This window comes from Heptranchias perlo, chromosome 1, assembly GCF_035084215.1.
Source record: "Heptranchias perlo isolate sHepPer1 chromosome 1, sHepPer1.hap1, whole genome shotgun sequence".
In the NCBI taxonomy this organism is placed as follows: domain Eukaryota; kingdom Metazoa; phylum Chordata; class Chondrichthyes; order Hexanchiformes; family Hexanchidae; genus Heptranchias; species Heptranchias perlo.
Window position 1 is genome coordinate 115206980 of NC_090325.1, and position 13000 is coordinate 115219979.

The 13000-nt window shown below is 42.5% G+C and overlaps 1 protein-coding gene across 1 annotated transcript in view; it reads left to right on the forward strand.

Moving 5' to 3' along the window:
- The first annotated feature begins 4874 nt into the window (after positions 1–4874).
- LOC137325309 (lysosome membrane protein 2-like) overlaps positions 4875–13000 on the forward strand; it is a 65495-nt gene continuing 57369 nt past the window's right edge. Inside the window, exon 1 of the mRNA XM_067990251.1 lies at positions 4875–5143. Within this exon, the coding sequence (XP_067846352.1) occupies positions 5021–5143 (123 nt within the window). The 5' untranslated portion in view covers positions 4875–5020. The remainder of the gene's footprint in view (positions 5144–13000) is intronic.

Genomic DNA, 13000 nt, shown 5'->3' on the forward strand with positions numbered 1-13000 from the left:
GCCCGGATACCTAATTGTAGCGAGAAGGCCCGGATGTCGCAGTTCTGTTCTCAGTGCCCGCCAGAGCTTTTTAATTGCAAGGACAGCAATTTATGGGGAGGATGGGAAGGAGGCAAATGTAGGGAGGGTGGTAACTATCACCATGGAATCACACAGCACAGAAGGAGGCCGTTCGGCCCATCCTGCCTGTGCCAGCTCTTTGAAAGAGCTATCCAATGAGTCCCACTCTCTCCCCATAGCCCTGTATTTTTTTTTCCTTTTCAAGTACATGTCCAATTTCCTTCTGAAAGTTACTGTTGAATCTGCTTCCACCACCCTTTCAGGCAGTACATTCCATATCATAACAATTCACTGCATTAAAAAAATTCTCCTCCCCCCCCCCCCTTGCCAATTATCTTAAATCTGTGTCCTCTGGTTACAGACCCTCCTGCCAGTGGAAACAGTTTCTCCCTTTCCACTCTATCAAAACCCAGGCAGGGTCATGAGCATCTGGCCATGAGAGGCTAGTGCTGTATCCAAGCAGGGTGTCTGCATATTACTTGTATCCCTTCATTCAACTCAGCACAAATGCAGCAAGCTTGCCAACTATAACTCGCATTCTCAAGACTGTCACCAGCTAATGTCTAGCTTCTGTCTCCCATTCTAACTCTTCTTCATTTTGTATGTGGTAAAACACCCAGAACCAGTGGACAGCAGCAGCTACCGATGGTAGGGAGAGACCAGGAGAGACCTTGCCGGAGGGCTGTCTAATTTCTCAGGGGAGGGCTGTGAGAAGCTCAGCAGAATTGCTGAGCTACGAGCTGATCCCTGATATCTCTGGCTGCGAAGTGCTGATGTGGCCCTTCTCGAGGGCCCAGCTGTGAGAAGAAAACTGCTGGCCTCACACAACCAGCTGAATGAGATATTGGAAATTGTGCCAAGGAGTTTCACCACGATGTGGAGGAGTCCACGTCCAGTCTCTGTGGTGTCATCTCGCATGGCATCACCACACTGCAGTCTACCATGGATACTGTGATCACCTCCAGAGACGTTGAAGCTGGGCCCTCACTGTAGGAGTCCATGTTAGCAGTCTTTGCAGCTTTGTTGGAAGTTCAAACGGCTGCCGTGCAGACTTCAGGCTCCACAATGGAGTGATTGGTGGATCGAATGGATAGGAGCTTTGAAGGGATCAGTCTCATCTTCTGCAATCTGCTCTTCCGCACATCAGTGGAATTGATGAGCCCTAGTCCCACTGGCATGGTAGTCGAGCGATGGGAGCGGCACGTGTTGCCTCTCTCAGGTTGTCAGCACGTCTGCACATTGGCCCCCCTCAACCAATATCTGCCATAGTGTCAGCAAGTTAGCTAGGCCAGACTGCCCCGGCAGCAGCTGAGTTGCAGCAGCCTCACAGGCTCGAGCGCCCACAATTCAGCGGTCACGAGCATCTCAACGGTCCCAACGTAAGGAACAGCAGCCTTGTACCAGCTCTGCTCAAGCCACTAAGGGAGCACCTCGTTGGACTAGTAGAGTTAGGGAACCTTCTCTAAAGAAAAACACTATGGATTGATCATCTGGGTGGGAAATAAATGGAAGGCATTAAATTAATCAACTTTATCACTTGGCACTTTGGTCTGCAGAATGGTTTCATTGCATCTTCCGAGTCTGCATTGTCAGAATGTCATTGATATATAAGTTGTCTGAATGGTTTGAATGTTCTTCATTGCAGTACGAAGGGAGTGGGGAAGAATGTGACAAGGGCTGTTATGCAGAGGGGCTCTGTCTAATTTCTCAGGGCCGGGGTTTAAGAAGCTCAGTGGAATCTCTGAGCTATGAGCTGACCCCTCACATCTCCTGCTGCATGGCACTGATGTGGCCCTTCTCCCTCTGCTGCTTCCTCCTTCTCCCAGGTCTTCCTCGTCTGATGATGACTGCTGCTGCTCCTCTCCCTCCTCCAAATGCAGGCATCTCTGCAATGCAATGTTGTGCAATGTGCAGCAGACCACTTGATCTGGGGGATATTCCAGGGAGCCACCTGAGCGGCCCAGACACCTAAACCTATTGCTTGAGCATTCCTATTGTGTGCTCTATAATGATCGTGGTAGTACCCTGGCTTCGACTGTACCTGTTCGGGCAAGGTGAGGTTGCGGAGGGGTATGATCAGCCAGATCTGCAGGGGGTACCTCTTGTTCCCCAGCAACCATCCTGTCACATTCCTCACAGGGCTGAATGGTGGGGGTTGGTAGAATATCTGAGAATAAAAGCATTGTGCATAACCTGCATGATGTTGATCCTATGATCAGCCACTAGCTACATATTGATAGCGTGGTATCTTTTTCTATTTACAAATGTTGCTGGCTGGTGTTCTAGTGCCCCAATGGCCACGTGTGTTTCGCACAGTCAATGCATGAGAAGGAGGCCACCCACTGCTACAAAGTCATGAACTCTATTCTGTTGAATGCTTAGGTCAATGGAGAGGGTGATGTACTGCTTGGCCCTGACAAAGACGGCATCGGTCACCTACTTAACACAGCTGTGAACTGCAGACTGGGAGGTGTGGTTAGTGTCCTCTGTAGCTGATTGAAAGTATTTAGTGGCCTAAAAATTCAGGGCTGTGTTGACTTTGAGGGCCACTGGCATGGCATGGCCTCCCTGGTTCAGCAGGCAGCAGGTCCTGTTGCAGGAAGTTGCAGAGGTCATAGAGTCATAGAGTTATACAGCACGGATAGAGGCCCTTCGGCCCATTGTGTCCGCGCCGGCCATCAGCCCTGTCTACTCTAATCCCATATTCCAGCATTTGGTCCGTAGCCTTGTATGCTATGGCATTTCAAGTGCTCATCCAAATGCTTCTTGAATGTTGTGAGGGTTCCTGCCTCCACAACCCTTTCAGGCAGTGAGTTCCAGACTCCAACCACCCTCTGGGTGAAAAAGTTCTTTCTCAAATCCCCTCTAAACCTCCCGCCTTTTACCTTGAATCTATGTCCCCTTGTTATAGTACCCTCAACGAATGGAAAAAGCTCCTTAGTATCCATCCTATCTGTGCCCCTCATAATTTTGTACACCTCAATCATGTCCCCCCTCAGCCTCCTCTGCTCCATGGAAAACAAACCCAATCTTCCCAGTCTCTCTTCATAGCTGAAGCGCTCCAGCCCTGGTAACATCCTGGTGAATCTCCTCTGCACCCTCTCCAAAGCGATCACATCCTTCCTGTAGTGTGGCGACCAGAACTGCACACAGTACTCCAGCTGTGGCCTAACCAGTGTTTTATACAGCTCCATCATAACCTCCTTGCTCTTATATTCTATGCCTCGGCTAATAAAGGCAAGTATCCCATAGGTCTGTGACAGGCTGCCTGAAGAAGGGCAACCTCTTCTGGCTCTGCCCCTCAGACAGGTCCAAGAAGGTAACTCTTGGCCTGTACACCCAGTGTGCTAGGTGTGACCTCCTGTACGCAGCCCCCCTCACCTGTTGTCTTCTGAGAGGCCCAGGAACTGGTGGTAGTGGTTACTGAGGTTGCTGCTGATGCTGCTTCTCCTCCATCTCTTACTCCAGCCCTCTGTACAGTAGCTATGGATTCGGGGAAGAGCGGGACTGGGGAGGGACCCAGTTAGGTTGGACGTATTCCTGGAGGTTTCATCAAATGACCTCTCGCCTAGTCAAACAGCCTTTTTTACAATCTCCAGTATTTTTATAGCTGTTAAATGAAAGTATTCAAAGAAAATGAAAAAATACTAGATAACTTTTTATGTCCCTATTATTTTTCTCCTGGATTGCTAGCAGCAGTGTACTGGAGATTCTTTAATCCCTGGAGATTCCAGGATAATCCTGGAGGGTTGGCACCCGTAGGCCCAGTCCGTTTTGACTTGTGCCAGTGAATGCTGATCGTCCGTGTGGAATGCTGAAGGTTGGCATGTATGAATTAGAGATAGGAAAATAGTGGGAATGCTAGAGATCTGAAATAAAACAGAAAATGCCGCAAATGCACAGCAAGTCACTCAACACATTTCTGACAAGAGTCCGCATCTGAAATTTTAACAATTATAGGTTTCTTTTTCAGGTGCTGCCTTTTTTTTCCCTTTTTCTTTTTAACAGCTTTTTATTTTTGCTCAGCTCAGGAGTGTGGGATGGAAGTGCAGCCAGGCTGACTCTTCTTTTTTTAAAACAAATCCAAAACCAAATGTCATTTTATTTTGAGGATCCAGGATGCACACCAGTCCCTGCGGCGTCCACCGGTGGTGGAATAGGTGCGGCCTTTTTTTTCCTTCTTTTTGCAGGTCTTTTTTCTCAATTAGGCCCCCCTTTTATAAGGGGGGGGGGTGGTGGTTAGGGTATATTTTTATTTAAAACAAATCAAAAGCCAAATAACAGTGTCAAATAATATTTTTTTTCTTTGTTTATGTGCAGAAACCCACAAAACAAGTGTCAAATCAAAATTTGCTTTCTTTTTTTTCTTTCAGGCTGATCCTTGATTACTTACATCCAATCCTATCACAACAGCGACTCTTTTGCTTTGGTGTTTTTAGGCCCCCCCTTTTATAAGAAGGGGGGGATTAGGGTGTGTTTATGTGCAAAACAAAACCCCAAAAAACCAAAACAAGTGTCAAATAATACATTTCTTTTTCTTCTTTTCTCTTTTTTTCTTTTATTTTTTTTGTGTTTTTAGGCCCCCCCTTTTATAAGGGAGGGGTTTAGGGTGTGTTTATGTGTGAAAAACCAAAACAAGTGTCAAATTATAATTGTATTATCCTGCTCCAGACCCTGCAGTGCCTCCACTGGTCGCGCAACAGCTGCTGCCTTGCTGTGTATTTGCAGCATTTCCGGGTACAATCTGGGGGCGTGTCCTCGGTGCGCGCGCCCCGGGTGATAAGCGCGCGCACGATTTTTTTTGTTTGCTCGTCAGTGCGCAAGCGCGGATCAGGCCTGTTTCCCGGGGACTGTCACAGTCGCGCAGCGGCAGCGCGTGGTTTGGGCGGCCCGGGTTTCGCTCTGTTGGTTGTGGCTTTTGTATGTGCGCTGCGTCCGATTGTTGCTCTCACTCGCTACGATGAGTATCCGGCCTGGAGTCACTTACACCATCGGCATTCTTTGCATTATTTTATTAATAGTGAGCATTACACTCCTCGTCGCCAATGTCTTCCTCAATGTCGTCGATAATTATGTTAAAAAGGTAAGGGCTGGAATTATTTGCATTCCCTGCGCTAGATTTAGCAGAGGGAACACCACATAGGAATGCATTCCGGTTTTTCAAATCCTCATTTCCACCTGTTTCATCCTTTTGGATGTCCGAATATTTTGAAACCCCTGTCGATCTGAGCTGGCCCTGACTGAGACACAGATTTTTTTTGGTAGATACTGGCATTAGGAAATTAACAATAGGGGCTGGTGCATCAATGAATTACGTTGTATACAATGGATACTTTTGTTATTTATTGGGCTGTGTTCCAGACTTCAAAAAAACATACACACATTTAAATACAATGGAATATTCTCCCAATTAAGCATGTTGTACAACAAACCTGGCACGAAAAGTATCCAATGCAGAATTAATGATTGAGTCCTGATACTGTAAGAATGTTCTCATTTTTAAAGTATTGTCTTATCAGTACGTTTTAAAATAAGTGTAGTTCAATTGGGTGCCTTAATATACTTTGACTTTCATTTGTTATGTGTCGTTTATATAAGTGGGAATGGACACTGCAATTAATAACAGGGTTTTGGTAATTTGAACATGTTGGAGTGTTGAGTCATGGTTTTAGGACAGCCTATACAGCAATTTACACTCATAAAGTTCCTTTGATGTTAAATATCCCATGGTGCTTTACCAATGAAAATAGACAAGGACATGAGTGCTGAACCATGGAAGTAGGGATTAGGAGAGGTAACTGAAAGCTTGGTTGAAAAGATTTAGTTTTGAAATGGCTTTTTAAAGGAGGAGATGTTGGGGTTTAAGGAAAGGTGTTCCAGAGGGCAGGGCTAAGGCAGCTGAAAGATGTGCTACCAATGGTGGGGTGAAAGGGAGGATACACAAAATGCTAGAGTCACATAATGCTTTTAAGAAATTAATGTTTGTAAGAAATTTGTTTTTTATTGTTTGCATTTGATATTGTGGTGTGCTGAGCATTCAACTCTGTATATAACTGATGTGAATTTAATTACTAAGGCTTCTCATGCTGGGAAGCATCTTGAGGGTCCCTGATTTAATAAGTGGAAACCAACAATTTTAAGGTTGCATAACTTTTTATTAATGTGGTCACATTTCAAAGTGGAATTTTTGAATCCTTTGGGGCATTGATGCACTGGTGAGGACCCAGAAAAGAGTGATAATGTAATTCTGGGACTTCGTGTTAATTGTATATGTGAATTATATCAATTGACGAATGATTCAGCTCGGGTGCATCAGCAATTGGGAATGCTCTGGCTCCCATATATAAGGGAGTAGGCTTGGGGAAATGTGGGTTTTGGTGAGGGATGCATTGGGTGTAATGTGAATCCCAGTAAATAAAGTTTTTATAACCAACTAAATGTATTCAATCCTTCACTGTCTAGCTATCTGTTTGTAACACTTGGAACTTTATTTAAATGATCTTTTTGAAGGCAACTGCATGCAAAATTCTTTTACTAATGACTTTTACAAGGCTAAAGTAATCTGTTCTGAATTAGTTGATGTCATCCCAGTACTTAAATATGTTGTAAACAATTTTACAACACCAAGTTATAGTCCAGCAATTTTATTTTAAATTCACAAGCTTTTGGAGTAAATATGTTAACAGCTTAATGTAACTTGATACTTTCAGTGGCCAAAGTATTACAGCCAAACCTTTGTCCACCTTGCTCATGGAGACCCATTTATTGTAGAAGTGTTTCTTCTAGTGTACATGACCTTATTTACACAAATTTAGTTCTAATCCTTTTACCTGTGCACTTAAGTAAACCAGATCCCCTTAAGTACTTTTTGTTACCGTGCTGCAACTGTTGTCGTTTTAAAAAAAAATAAATACCAGCTGATTTCATGTGATGCTGATTTTTTTTTAAAAAGGGGAGCGGAACTAGGGCTCTTTACTAAGTAAGCTTGGTTCTGCTGAGAAGAAAAGTGGAACTATGGAGGGGAAAGAAAGCAGAACTGGGACTTGTTAAATGGAGCATAGGGTGTATTTTTAAAAAAAACAACTGGAGAACTGAAGCTATGGGGAGGCCCCTTTTTTTTAAAAAGTAGCACAACTGGGAATGTTAAAAGAAAAGCAGTTCAACAGAGGTCTTGAAAGAAAGGAAGATTTGCATTTATATAGTGCTTTTGACGATAGAACATTCCCAAGCGCTTTACAGCCAATGAGGTATTTTTGAAGTGTTGTCACTGTAATGCAGGAAACGCAGTAGCCAATTTGCTCACAGGTCTTGGTTGGAGGATAAATATTGGTGAAAACACCGGGGAGAACACTTCTGCTCTTCTTTGAAATAGTTGCATGGGATCTTTTGTGTTCAGCTGAGGGGGCAGACAGGGCCTCATTTAATGTCTCATCCGAAAGACTGCACCTCAAACAGTGCTGCACTCCTTCAGTACTGCACTGAGTGTCAGCCTCGAATTTGTGCTCGGGTCCCTGGAGTGGGACTTGAAGCAACAACCTTCTGATTCTGAGGTGAAAGTGCTACCACAGAGCCATGGCTGAAACCTCTTTATTGGGGGAGGGCAAGAAACAGGAAAATTAGGGCTGAATGAGCTAAATAGGGGCAATTTTTAAAATGCAAGTAATTATGCTTAGACAGCAGAGGGCTGTAACATCGACTCTGACTGCTGTATGGCCTCATTTCAAGCATCAGAGTTCCACTGGATCATTACTGATCTGGTGTCGCCAGGTTAACCGAGAACGACCCCATGGCCGCCTCCAATCTGGAGTGGGGGATTTTTTTTGAAACACCAGAACTTATTTTTCAATGTGTTCATTTCTGGGCACTTCACCTCAGGAGGGAAATATTGGCCTTGGAGAGGGTGCAGCACAGCTTCACCAGAATGATACCAGTGCAAAAAGGGTTGAATTAGGAAGATAGGTTGTATAGATCAGTCTTGTATTGCCTTGAGTATAAATGATTAAGGGGTGATCTAGTTGAGGTGTTCAAAATGAAGGAATTAACAGGGTAGATAAAGAGAAACTTTCCTCTGGTGGCGGAGTCCAGAAAAGGGACATAACCTTAAAATTAAAGCTAAGCCGTTCGGGGTGACGTCAAGAAGTACTTCACACAAAGGGTGGTGGCAATCTGGAACACTTTCTCTTTCCTCCCCCCCCCCCCCCCATTAAGCTGTTGAGGCTAGGACCATTGACAATTTCAAAACTGAGATTGATAGATTTTTGTTAGGCAAGTGTATTAAGGGTTATGGAACCAAGATGGGTAGATGAGGTTAAGATATAGATCAACTACAATCTAATTCAATGGCGGAACAGTCTCGAATGGCCTATTCCTGTTCCTAAATGTATAAAAGCATTGGCAGATGAAACAGGCCTGCTGTTTTACTGGGGCAAATAGATGGTGCAGAATTAAGGAAAGTAAAAGGGGAGAAAATTAACCCAATCCCTACAAAAATGGTTGGCTGCTATATTTGAGCTTTTTTTTAGAATGGGTACTTTCCATTTACATCAAACTTTCTTATTTCTTGGGACTAATGCTAGTAATTTTAAAAAAAACTTTTGGGAGAAGAGTTGGAGTTTAACTTAAATTTTTATTGGCAAAAAAAACAACAAAAAAAAGAAACTAACTAGTGGCTGTAGATTCAAAGTGACCTTCCCGTTACCTCTATATAGTGAGATCCATTAAAGACAAAATTCTGGATGCAGCATGTCATACTTTCAGATCTGGACCTGAATTCTTCAATTGTAACTAAGAAACATTATTGTAAGCTGTTCTCAGAATTTGAAATCCTGCATGTGCTCTGAGCTATTACTTTGCAGCTCTTGTTTTTACAAAAGGCATGCAGTTAAAGAAGTTGGAGGGCCTCCTTGGTCCCACACTGATCAAGGGTCTGTGTATATGCACGTGCAGAGTGAGCATTGATATAACTTGAAAACACATTTTAGGAATGTAAGTGCTGCTGTTCAGTTATTGTACCATTTAATACCTATTGTAAACAAATGTTCCTGCATGTTTTATGGTGAAATATGGCATCTGAAGCTAAATAAACACTTGTGTTCTGCTTTAGCCAGTGATGATCCCCATTCCATCATTAAACATGCAACAGTGTTCTTTACAACCAGTAGGGTACAGTTTTTATAGTTGCTTAGCATATCCAAATAAGTGATTAATGATCCCCATGACAGATGGCTGATGTTGCTGCATCTTTTCAGCATTATTGTATTTGGGAAGCAGCATCGTAAATTCCAAAACTAGGGATCATAACTATAAGGTAGTCACTGAGAAATCCAATAAGGAATTCAGGATTGCGTATCAAAGGTAATGCAATAATCATGGGGGACTTTAATCTTCATATAGACTGGGCAAATCAAATTGGCAAAGGTAGATTGGAAGACGAATTAATGGAATGCATTCGAGACGGTTTCCTCGAGCAATACGTCATGGACCCAACCTGGGAACAGGCTATTTTAGATCTTGTATTGTGTAATGACTCAGGGTTAGTTAGTAATCTCTCAGTAAAGATCCTCTAGGGAAGAGTGATCATAATATGATAGAATTTCACTGAGTTTGAGAGTGACATACTTAAGTCCGAACTAGATTCTTAAATAGTCAGTTACACAGGTATGAGGGCAAGTTGGCTAAGGTAGATTGGGAAATTAAATTAAAGGGTATGACATTTGAAAAGCAATGGCAAACATTTAAAGGAATATTTCAATATTCTCAACGTGCATACGTTCCATTGAGAAATAAACTCCATGGGAAAAGTGATCCTCCCATGGCTAACCAGAGAAGTTAAGGATAGTATTAGATTAAAAGAGGCCTATTATGTTGCCAGGAAGAGTGGTAAGCCTGAGGATTGGGAACGTTTTTAAAAACCAGCAAAGGACGACCAAAAAATTGATTAAAAAGGGAGAAAATAGAATATGAAAGTAAACTAGCAAGAAATATAAAAACGCATTCTAAGAGCTTCTATGTAATGTAAAATCATATGATTCAGGTAGCAAAAGTGAATGTTGGTCCCCGAGAGGCTGAGACAGGAGAAATTATAGTGGGGAATCGGGAAATGGCAGATGTGTTAAACAAATATTTTGTATCTGTCTTCACAGTAGAAGATACAAAAAACATACCAGAAATAGTGGGGAACCAAGGGTCTAATGAGAGTGAGGAACTTGAAGTAATTATCAGTAGAGAAAGAGTACTTGAGAAACTAATGGGACTAAAAGCCGATTTTAAACCCCCTGGACCTGATGGCCTACATCTGAGGGTTCTAAAAGAGGTGGCTGCAGATTTAGTGGATGCATTGGTTATGATCTTGCAAAATTCCCTAGATTCTAGAACAGTCCCAGTGGATTGGAAGGAAACATATGTAACCCCGCTATTCAAGAAAGGAGGGACGAGAGAAAACAGGGAACTACAGGCCAGTTAGCCTGATATCAGCTGTTGGGAAAATGCTGGAATTGATTATTAAGGAAGTGGTAACAAGGCACTTAGAACATCATACTATGATTAGGCAGAGTCAACATGGTTTTATGAAAGGGAAATCGTGTTTGACAAATTTGTTAGTTTTTTTGAGTATGTAACTGGCAGGGTAGATAAAGGGGAACCAGTGGATGTAGTATATTTTGGATTTTCAAAAGGCATTTGATAAGGTGACACAAAAGGTTGTTACACAAGGTAAGGGCTCATGGGGTTGGGGGTAACATATTTAGCGTGGATAAAGGATTAGTTAATGGACAGAAGAGTAGGGATAAACGGGTCATTTTCAGGTTGGCAGGCTGTAACTAGTGGGGTACCGCAAGGATCGGTGCTTGGGCCTCAGCTATTTACAATCTATATTGATGACTAGGATGAAGGGACTGAGTGTAATGTATCCAAGTTTGCTGACAATACAAAGCTGGTGGGAAAGTAAGTCTGGATAGACTGGAGAAGCTGGGGTTGCTCTCCTTAGAGCAGAGAAGGTTGCAAGGAGATTTGATAGAGGTATTCAAAATCGTGAAGGGTCTAGACAGAGTAGATAGAGAGAAACTGTTCCCACTGGCAGAAGGGTCAAGGACCAGAGGACATAGATTTAAGGTGATTGGCAAACGAACCAAAGGTGACATGAGGAAAAACTTTTTTTTAAGACAGCGAGTGGTTAGGATTTGGAATGCAGTGCCTGAGGGGTGGTGGAGGCAGATTCAATCATGACCTTCAAAATGGAACTGGATAAGTACTTGAAAGGAAAAAATATCTACCTAGAGTAGTGGCATTTGCTACCACGTGGAGAAGTTGAGGCAAATAGCATAGCATTTAAGGGAAAGCTAGATAAGGGAGAAAAGAATGGAAGGATATGCTGATGGGGTTAGAGGAAGTAGGTTGGGAGAGGCTCGTGTGGAGCATAAACACTGGCACATACCAGTTGGGCAGAATGGCTTCTTTCTGTGCTGTAAGTTCTATGTAAATAGTAATGCTTTTTATTGTAATGCTAGATCTTGTGATTTACTCGTACTAAATAAAATTATAAATTGGCAGAACTTATCTGAGCTATATTGCCATTATTTTCATTTGTGTCCCAGGTTGTGTGATCATGTGACCTTTTCACTAGTGTAAATGACAATGTAAGGTGTTCTAGATGCTACATACTACATGTAATTGTGGTTTTAAGTATCACTTTTGTGGAATTGGATTAAATACTTGAAGGGAAAAATTTACAGGGCTATGGGGAAACAGGGGAGTGGCACTAATTGGGTAGCTCGAACAAAGCACCAGCATGATGGGCTGAATGGCCTCCATCTGTGCTGTATCATACTATGATATCCACCTAAAACAGGCCTAGGCTAGTGCTGAAGCACTAGTAAAGGGACATGTCTTAATGGAAGAATGTTTAGGAAGCCAAAATTGATATCCTGCATTTAATAATGCATCATACTCACTGAAATGCTCTGAAGCTAATCTTACTGAGAAAAATGACTCTTCCTGCTCAAACAAAAACTGGGATGGGGAAAAGGGAGATTCACTAAATTGAACTGTAAAAAGCATTTTTGTGGTTCTGAAAAATGCTGTAACTAGAAAAAGTATCGATCAGCAGGAAAACATTTATGCATGCAGAACTATACTTGCGTACTCTGAAGGACGCACCAGTGTAATGCTGTTGATCTCAAAATGAAGCATGACATAACAAGTCAAGTAACCAGATCTCTCAAGCAGATGCTGTAGTTGTGATCACCAAAAGTAGTTCAACTGACTGTAGAAATGCTGCTAACTGGATAAATACCAGTATTGACTCAAAGAAACTCACCACCCCACCACCTGTCCTGTCTTACAAGCTGTTTCTTATCTTCCTAGTACAAATGTGTGGGGATATAAATCTTAATTAAGAGCAGTTTTAAGAAGGCACGTGTACTTGTTCTTAGTAAAATAGAATGAATAATAGTCTTCAGTCAAAATTACCTGTGCTCAGCCACCAGCCAGCACTTTTTAAAAAAAAAAAGTGGTCATTAAAATTGTTTTACACTTTTTTAAAAAAAAGTTTGGATTTGTTTTTCCCAGGTTGGTGGATTGGTGAGACTGATTCTTTTTTCGCTGCTGATTCTGACCTGAAAAATGCCAAATTCTCCCAGTCTTTCTCCTGAGAGATGAACACATTGCATTAGTGACTTCATAACAAATGTTTTGTGGGGTACATGAAGTGCTCCTTCATCATGCAATGTGTGTGATGTCACTAACATATGTATACATCTCAGGACATGTGAAGACCAGGAAAAATTGGGATTTTTTTGTTTTCGCACACTTGCTGTATGTTAAAATTGAGGTTCTTGCCCTGTCAATCAAATACATTTTAACACAACAGCCCCAGAGGCGTGCACAATCGGTGTTTGAACTGTGTAAATAATTGTGGTGTCATTTCTCTTAACTGTGCCTTTTT